The 9,530-nt window shown below is 32.2% G+C and overlaps 2 protein-coding genes across 2 annotated transcripts; one reads left to right on the top strand and one right to left on the bottom strand.

Moving 5' to 3' along the window:
• The first annotated feature begins 417 nt into the window (after positions 1–417).
• LOC110679437 (putative nuclease HARBI1) lies at positions 418–1,820 on the top strand. Its single transcript, XM_021854012.1, has 2 exons — positions 418–811; positions 876–1,820. Exons 1-2 carry the CDS (start codon positions 693–695, stop codon positions 1,747–1,749), a joined length of 993 nt encoding a protein of 330 aa, XP_021709704.1. The 5' UTR covers positions 418–692; the 3' UTR covers positions 1,750–1,820.
• Positions 1,821–2,226: 406 nt separating this feature from the next.
• Positions 2,227–8,992, bottom strand: LOC110678812. The gene is made up of 2 exons (XM_021852227.1): positions 8,766–8,992; positions 2,227–2,923 (listed from the first exon to the last, which is right to left on the bottom strand). The coding sequence occupies exons 1-2, from the start codon at positions 8,908–8,910 to the stop codon at positions 2,277–2,279; spliced, it is 792 nt and encodes a 263-aa protein (XP_021707919.1). The 5' UTR covers positions 8,911–8,992; the 3' UTR covers positions 2,227–2,276.
• Positions 8,993–9,530: the final 538 nt, after the last annotated feature.

Below are 9,530 nucleotides of genomic sequence, written 5' to 3'. Positions count from 1 at the left end.
TGGTATAATGATAATTATATGCCTTCTTTGAAATGCCTCATATTCTATTAAGCAACTTCATACGAAACGTCCATAAGGTCCAACGTTCTTATGCGATTTTTCTTTTTGCAAAATGAGCCCCCCCCTTAAACGACTGAATGTCATTAAAGTAAACGACATTGTATCAAATGTCTTTCAATCAAATTTTGGACAAACATTTCAAAAGGGCACATCGACATTGGTAAACATTGGCTTTGCAAGACGCTGTTGAGCCCAATTCAAATCGATCACGCTCACCAATACCACTATCTGGAAGAGCTAACAGCAATCTTTCTGACAGTAGCGTAAGTTTGATTGGGCGGGCTAAAGAGGGCTCAACAGCAACGTTTTTGAAAAAAGGCTTAAGACCTTTTGGGCCCTTTTCAAATGTTTGTCCAGAAATGTGCTAAAGATGTTTAAAGTGTTGTGACATCGACGAAAGCAAATTTTCTGTAAAGCAAACAATTTAACTTTATTTTCTAGTGAACTAGTTCAGAATGGATTCGTCTGATGAATAGTATTTTTTATCTTCAAGTGCATTCCATTTTCTAACGGACCGGGAAAGACTGTATAGTGTGCATCCAATCAATCGCAACCGAAGACGGAATGGCGAATTCTATCGATTGTATGAAGACCTTCGAGAATTTCCCGACAAATTTCGTTCTTATACTAGAATGAATATGGACACTTTTGATGTAATTATGAGATTGGTGCATTATAAACTAATAAAAAATTGGACCAACTGCAATAAAGAACCGATAACACCTTGTGAACGATTAATCATTGCTCTCAGGTTCGTCATTGTATTAGTTTCTTCGACAGTTTGCTTTACAATTTATTTTAAATCTTATTTGCAGGTTCTTAGCAACCGGATCATTATTCACCACTCTTGGATTTTCTTTTCGTATGGGACGTTCAACTGTTGCTGACATTGTAAAAGAAACATGCAAAGCATTATGGGAAGTTCTTCAGCCCATTTATATGCCAACACCAACAGAACAAATGTTTCGATCAGTTGCTGGTGAATATTGGACTAAGTGGAATTTCCCTAACTGCATTGGAAGCATAGACGGAAAACATATAAGAATGAGATGTCCAGCTGGTTCGGGATCCATGTACTATAATTACAAAGGATACAATTCAACTGTTTTACAAGCCGTTGCTGACGCAAATAGCAAATTTCTGATGGTGGAAGTTGGAGGTTATGGCAAACAGAGTGATGGCGGGACGTTTAGCTCGTCTGATATGTATCGTTTATTGAATGAAGAAAAATTGAACGTCCCTCCCGATACTCAGCTACCAGATAAAAGCTTGAAAACGAAAATGTCGTTCGTGTTTGTCGGAGATGAAGCGTATCCATTATTACGTAATATAGTTCGTCCATTTCCACGGAGCCAATTGACAACATCTATTGAATATTTCAACTCACGATTGTCCAGAGCTAGGAAATGTGTAGAGTGTGCATTTGGGATAATGAATGCCAAATGGAGAATCCTTTGGAAACCAATAGAGACATCGCCAAATCTTGCTGATGACATTGTGAAGTGTATTTGCATTCTTCACAATGTAATAATTGATCACGAAGGAATTGATTTACAACTGGAGGAGGCTGCTGACTATATTTACCGTGATTTGGAGAGAACAAGACTGCCAGCTAGCAAGATAAGCACAAATGCTGGACGCTATGTACGCGATTACTTTAAAAAATTCATGGACAGAAATAAGCTATAAATCGACTTCGAAATCATGTATTTAAGAAAAAATAATGACATTAAACTAATAAACATTGCATACATTATAAATTTCATGTTTTTCTTTGTGACATTCGAGACATTACACTGGACACAGGTGATGTCACTACAGAATAATATTCCCTTTTACGAGATATTCTTGAAGAGTGATGACTATACATTGATCTTGGGTCGTCACGAGAACCTGCGTGAGTGGTTGTAGGAGTGAGCTGATAGTTTGATGTTCCTGCGTTCATGTCGACATCTCCAAGTGGTACACACTTAAATTATTTCACCGACCTCAGTAAAATTTTTCGCCGAGAACCCAACAGCTGAGAATTCGGTAATTTTCAACGCCGAATCTCGGTACTTATTTTACCGAGATTTCGGCAATCCGTATTTTTTGCCGAGATCTCGGCGAACGTTACCGAGATTCGGTAAACGTTTACCGAAATCTCGGTGAAAGTTTTACCGAGAATCGTCAAATAATTACCGAGATATCAGCTGTTGGGTTCTCGGCGAAACCGTTTAAGTGTGTATCCGGTTCTGCGACGGCGTAAAACTTTGAACACTGCGCGTATCTGACATGGTCTGCATTCTGTGTTCGTTATAAACATATTGCAGAACGACATTTTGAATGTCGGTACGGAATCTCAATTTCTGCTCTGCTTTTATTTTCCGAACGTGCGGTATCAAGCTTTTAAAAAATGCCACATCCTCGTCATCTTCCTTAGTGTCCAGTTTATTTGCTTTTTGTTCAAGCAACCTCAGCTTTCGCGTTTCAATTTCGATAAGTTGCTGCTGTGCTCCCCGTTTTACACATGGAAAACGAGCTCTTGAATTCGCAACAACTTCCGCAACTGAGTCTATCTCGAAAACATCCCGATTAGAAACATCATTATGATCATCGGATGCGACGGTGCGTACGGTTTGATGGAGATCCGCCGAGTCATCTAAGTCTTCTTCTTGTGCAGTGCTTACAGAACCGAGATTGCCACCTGATTTTCTTGACCTCATTTGATCCTTTAGAAACATCATCTGTGTTAAAAAAGGCCAAGTGGTGTAAGTTTCACAGTTTAATGGCCCTGCGTCGCCAGATCTTCCTTCGGGAATTTTTTTCAGTTCCTTTCCAAAGGAATTTCGAAGGTTTTTCCATTTCTTTTTGACATCATCCGCTGTAACAAGAAGAATTATAATGGTTATCATCAATTTTGCAATGCAGCACAATGTTCTCGACGTATTATTCAACACACCTAGTCCTCGGTGTTAAAAAGTTGGAATTTAACTACATTTATTCGACTATATCTCGTCTATCCTAGGCCCAATTTATAAAATTTTGGCAAGATCTATTGTTTGTGGTACTCAAAACACCGGAGCAAGTCCTAACGAATATCTAATCAGTAAATATGTTAATGATAACAGAATATACTAAATATCATTTAGTTACACAAGATTTTGAATCTTTGTTTTATAAATTCGGTTTTTATTTATTCATACGTATTTCAGCAATTATAAACAGCCCGTAGACTTATTAGTATCTAATTAGTAGTTATAAGTGGGTAAATTTTAATTTGTCACGATGACCTTTAGATTTCATGCTATGATGATCGCATTTATGCTACTAAAAAAGTAACATTGAAGTTTTCGTTGTTAGACATTAAAAGAACCACAACATATTAACAAAACTATGTACAATACAGAAAAATACATTATCAACTATAACTTTAAATGTATCGCGATCTACAATTTAAAAATATTCTCGTATTTAATATAAACAAGTTTGCAGAAAACTTTCGATGATTTTTCTGATGATAGAACTATAGCTTTGCGACTGTTTGCTTAAAGAGCTTAAATATTTTCACAAAATCAATAATAAGAAACAGAAAATAAAAAGATTTCTGCTGCAAGTTTATGATTGTCTAAAGGATCATCAATTTTATAATTTAAAATTTTCTCAGATAAAAAATTTAAATTTACAGAACAGTTATTATTTTGACATTTCTAAATTTTAATAATACAGAAAATATTGGATTGTAATAACAACTTGATATTTAACGCAATAATCCATGGATTTTGTAATTATAAATTATAAAGTTTGCAGAACAAAAATGATTGAATTTTGTTGAAAGAACTCTGTGCATTCTTGGATAGTTTCAAATCAAAGAGGTTTTTTATCATTCTTCTCAAATGAAACAAAGTAATACATTTTTATCTTCATTAAGTTCATATTTATGAAAATGATACGTGATAAACAACAATATAGCTTTAGATGTTGTGTAAATATTAATATAATGAAGAATGGCGATCAATAACACACAATAAAATATATTTCGTTATGTAAATCATAAACTCAAGTTGAATGAATATAATAAAATATCAAATAAACATTAGTATAAAATAATCTTAAATAAAAGAAAATATTATTATTATATTATTGAAATGCATAAGTATGTATTAAATTTTGTTATAAAATTTTTAAAATAATAAAAATAATATGTTCACGAAAAATAAACACAATGTGTTATGTTTTTGTTTTAATATGTTCTGTGTATAACGAAACCAAACAAAATTATATCATAATATGATATGCATATAATATTCTGATAAAATTTTATTTTATTTTTGTAACAATCCTCTAGTCGGGTTGTTTTGTACTTCAATTTTTTTTTAAAGTTCTGTGTGTGGCTTGGTTTACAAAACAATAGTTCAAGTTAATTGGACGCAGTGATTCAACACCCGACAAAGGAAAAAAAAGTGGATTGGTTTAGTATAATAAAGAACGTATTTTAAAGCAAAAATTTGAGATATTTCAAAGCATCACACACAAGCTTTCATAACTGTCGCGGAGAATCTGCCAAGTGCTCTGCGGAGCGCGATTTGGAAACCGCTAGTTTAAGGCGATCAATTTTAACAGTTTTATAACTAAAAATTGGTAAATTTTTTGACATAGGTTTGTTATGCAAAATTGAGGCCAATATGTTGTAGGTTCACTGTGCTGTATTCATGACATTTCAACTGGTATAGTTTATTGATATTGATATTCCACTATGGTCGAAGTTTTGCCACACCTTACGCTATTGGTAAGATTCTGAAATTCCCATAACTGCATATTTGTCACATTATTCATTTTTTATCATTTTGAGCTCATACCGTGGAAAGTCACACAATCATAAACACTATAGATCAACTTACAGAAATCTGTGAGATTGTTCTAGAACATTCGAAAAAAAAAATTAGTTGTTTTATCGAAATGGCAATTGTAACCGCATAACAATCAAATTGAGATTATATATGGACTTAATAATGTTGCAGCAACGATGTTTCTATCTGAATTTTTTTTGACTGTTTACCTAATATTCAATATGAGGTGTTCTATTTTTTGAAATTTAAGTTTTCTTCCATAGGGTAGATGTACCAATAGTGGAGGTACTAAGTACGATTGAACTTCATTTAACCGCCTAGATTCAAGAAGCGCAATTAATGTACATGTTAATGTTACAACGGGAAGTAACGACCACTGATTTAATGAGAAAAAATATTTCATCGCAGTAATTCACGGTATGTCAGTGAAAAATAATACCTCCACTAAGGACTGCTCATTTTATAAAGTAAACAATTTGTTTATGCTGTATCTTATTTATTTATTGATAAAATCGTAATCCGTTTTCTGTGCATCGTTCGACTATTATTCTTGAATGCTATGGAAACATGAGATCTCAGAAAATGCTTTTGGTTGAAGAGCTAAATAGTTTTCCCAAAAACTACTAAGAAAAGCAGTTCGTCAAAGTTCAACATTATTTTTTGCAAAACAAAAATCCTATTTTTTATGAACAAATTGTATGTTTATATCCTTTACTATTCTATTGAAGGTAAAGCTTCAAAAAATCAATTATATGCCACCATTCTCTGACATAAGTAACTATAGTGATTTACCCATTTATGGCCAAATTTGCTGATACACCATCCTTTCACTCCCAGCAAAAGAAAAAAGTAAAAAGCGTATTCAAAACTAGTTTGGATTGCTAAAGAAACTATATTTGTATAAACGAGAGCTAAATGGTGAGTTTAAACTACAGTCTTAAGCATAAATTTTACTGTTTATGGTAGTTTTACTAAAAAGTCTCATACTTTGAAAATCATGCACGCAAATTAATCGATATACAGCAAATTGTAACATATATTTCAATTGGTAATCTTAAAATGACATATTATGAAAATAATATTTGGAAAATAAAATCGATTTTATTACAGCAGTGTTGCCAATTCTGATGATTGTCAATGTACTTTGAAAGGTCTTCTAAGAATAAAGCAGTTGTGTTTCTATTGTGCTCTAAATGTGACGAGGGGACTAACTAAGTAATTCTATGAAGGTGTAAGTTATTTTTCATATTAATACTGTATTAGCACTTCCATCAGGAAACATTTTTAACCAAAAAATTCTACTCATATCCATTTCCTTTAGACTTAAAATATTTTTCTCTAAAAAATATAGAGGAAAAATGATTTTATTATATCTGTAAAATTGTTGCTCCAAAAATAACTTGATTTATTTCATCAGGCTTCTGATTGATGATGCTTTCGAAGAACAAGTCTTTTATGAAAATAAAAAAAAAATTGTCAAATTTTTCAGTCAATTTCTAACAATCATTGATTTTGATAATCTCCAAAAATCGACCGTTATAATCGTTTCGTGTGAAATTTAATTATTTTGGAGAATTTTTATTATCACAACATTGTACAATACTAGTCGAATGATGTGAAGAAAACCGATTTAAATTTCATTGATAAATTAAAAAGATACAACATGCACAAGGTGTCCACTTTATAAAATGAACAGTCCTTATTGGTACCCTGTTCCTTTAGTTGCGGTATATTTTTAATTTATGTTCGTATAGTTGCGCTATCCGTTGTTTTCTCAATCCTGCAGATCCTCCACTATAGGAACACTTTACCGCAACTATTGGTGCAAGCAAGTCAAATTTTAGCAATTTAGTGATATTTCATCAGTTTAAGGCAATTTGAACGCTCTTTTCAACTATTCCGTGTATCAACAAGCCAATACGTCGATTGACAGTTTTGGTTCTGTGGCTAATGTAATAAAACCAGTGGAAACGATACTACCGCAACTATAGGAACACCCACAACTAAGGGAACACTTACCCTATTTACAAAAATATACACATGGTACTCCATTTCCACAACGCCTACTTTTGTTACAAATATGTAGTTATGGGCAGTTAAGTACAATAAAAAAAATAATAGCCACCAACAATTCTTGTAAAATGTGTTCCTCATTAGTATAAAATGGTTAAGAAAAATGAAAGTTTCAAGCCATAGCAACGAATGAATTGCAATTTATAGTTTTGAAATAATGTTAATGTTAGTTGGGAAAACCTCTAAATATGTTTTCCAAAGTTGTTTAAATTTTAAAAAGAATACTTCGAAATACAAATTTGATGTCTTTGTCACAATAATCAGATCACAGATGAAATCTTAGTGATCTACAATCACGCAAGATACAAAATCTATTGGACATTGAAATACATTTTAGAATTGAAAACGCTTTTTTCTGTATTAAAAAAAATGTTCTAGTTCTTTGAAAAGACCATCAAACATGTTTCGTTAATTTGTATTTATTAACATGAGAAACATCAAGCCATTTAATTTATATGTCATTGGGGCAATAATCGATTTGAAAAAAAAATCTTAGATCTTTCTGTATTATACATGATTTTGTGAAAATATTGCATGCCAGTTATTTAATTTGAAGAGACTAGATAATTCTATTAACTATAAGTACTGAATTGTCTCTGTAAAATCAGGCATTAAGAAAGTGGGTTGTGAAGTTAACAAACTCGTTCTCCATACGAATATTCGGAAAATTCCTTTCTTAATTTGTTTTCACGACGATTTAAAAAAAATATAAATAATCAAACAATTTTTATTTTATGTTATTGCTTTTTATTTAAATTATTGTAGTTCTTTTAACAACATTTTATTAATTATGTTCTGCAAAGTCTCCAACTCTAAAATGTTAAAGTTCAATCAAATTAAAAAGAAATCATCGAAAAAATATGTAGATTTATATATATTCATCTGAAATTAAATTTTTAAATTGACAATCATAAAATTAAAGCAGAGATCTTATATTTTTCTGTATCATGCACGATTTTGTGAAAACTTTGTAATTCTTTAAATAAACAGCCACCAACAATGTTTATAAAAATTGTTTCTCAAGAACTTTAAAAAGGTTCCAAATAATAAGATTAAAGAATCATCACGAAAAATATCACAACACAGTCAAAAAAGTGTATTTTTCTGTATCACTCACAGTTTTGAGAAAATATTGTAGTTCTTCTAACAAAAATCCATCACCAGGTTTCGCGTTTTTAGTACAGAAAATCAAACAATAGATCCTAAAAATAAAACAATAATAAATTTCAAAAATCGCACATGAAATCAGAAGCCCATTAAATTCTGTAGGTGCCAATATTTAATAAATCGGGCTTATAATAGCCGAGATATAGTGGGTTGAATTTAGCGTTCCAATTGATTTTAAGCATTCGTCATTCGTATAAGTAAAAATATCTTAGAAGCGGAAATGTTAAAGCGAATATAGACAAGAAGAGAACTCAAAAATAACCAACGCAATAAACATGATTAAAGAGTATAACTGTATATTGTAAACAAATACACTTTTTATTGCTACAGAGCCCATCTGAATCCACCCACGCACACCAATACCACTTAATAGTGTACCGAAATTTTGTCCATAGGTATGCGTAGATGGGTTCAGATAGATCCTATTGTCAAAATAAATGAAAGGGATTGTTTCCAAAATCCATGTTGATCCTCATGTAGGTTTAAAATGACTATTTAAATGCTAGGGTTATTGAAATGTTTAACATGAGGCGCTGTTTGGTCCTTTTTCGTAAAAAATCGACTGGAATGCTAAAAACAACCAAATTCGCTATTGTTGAATTGTATAGGCACTCAAATAAACACATTTATACTCACTTGTTGCAACTCCGCCCAACTCTGTTGAAACTTGGCGCCAAAGTCGATCAACGAGAATCCTATTGCGGTACTCTTTCGCTGTTTTATCCCACAGCGCTTTCCTTTCAAAAACAAGCGCGAATAAATTTTCAGAATCGATTTCCATTTCCACAGTCACAATATGTAATACGATTTTAAGAGTATTTAATTCTTCTTAGAAAGGCAAGCTGACTTCGTTATCAGATACAGCATAGTTAAACTTTGGGAGCATCCAACTATTACGTCACGCAATATTTTACCTACTTAGACATACCTCATCCCTGTATAACAAATGTTAATAAAACAAACTGTAGAAATTGTAAAAGTTTCATGAATATAACATTTCCCTATATAACGTAATTTACGGATATCAATTTTTAACGTTGACAGCTCCTTTTGTTATATGGCTATGAGTGTATAATAGAGTGGCTCAAAATATAGCTTTTTCCCAACGCCGTTCATTCGATTCTATCTCAGATACTGAGTGTTCTCCCAACATTTGAGCTTATTTGGATGAAAATTGAGACAGTACAAGTTGTTGAAAACTAGTATGGGAATTAAACAAAGTGAAACATTCAATCGATTATGAGGTTTGCCAATGTGCCCTTGTAAGTAATCACTGTACTGATACTGTTAGATACATTTATCAACTACATCAGCTAAGGCAATAAATTATTGATTAATATTCTAATGGAAAATCTAAAACAGTGTTCATTTATCTTGTAAACCAGCAACATTGCTACTTCT

Source organism: Aedes aegypti, chromosome 3, assembly GCF_002204515.2.
Source record: "Aedes aegypti strain LVP_AGWG chromosome 3, AaegL5.0 Primary Assembly, whole genome shotgun sequence".
NCBI classification, from domain to species: domain Eukaryota; kingdom Metazoa; phylum Arthropoda; class Insecta; order Diptera; family Culicidae; genus Aedes; species Aedes aegypti.
The sequence above is the reverse complement of the archived record's forward strand: the minus strand, read 5'-3'. Positions and strand labels throughout refer to the sequence as shown.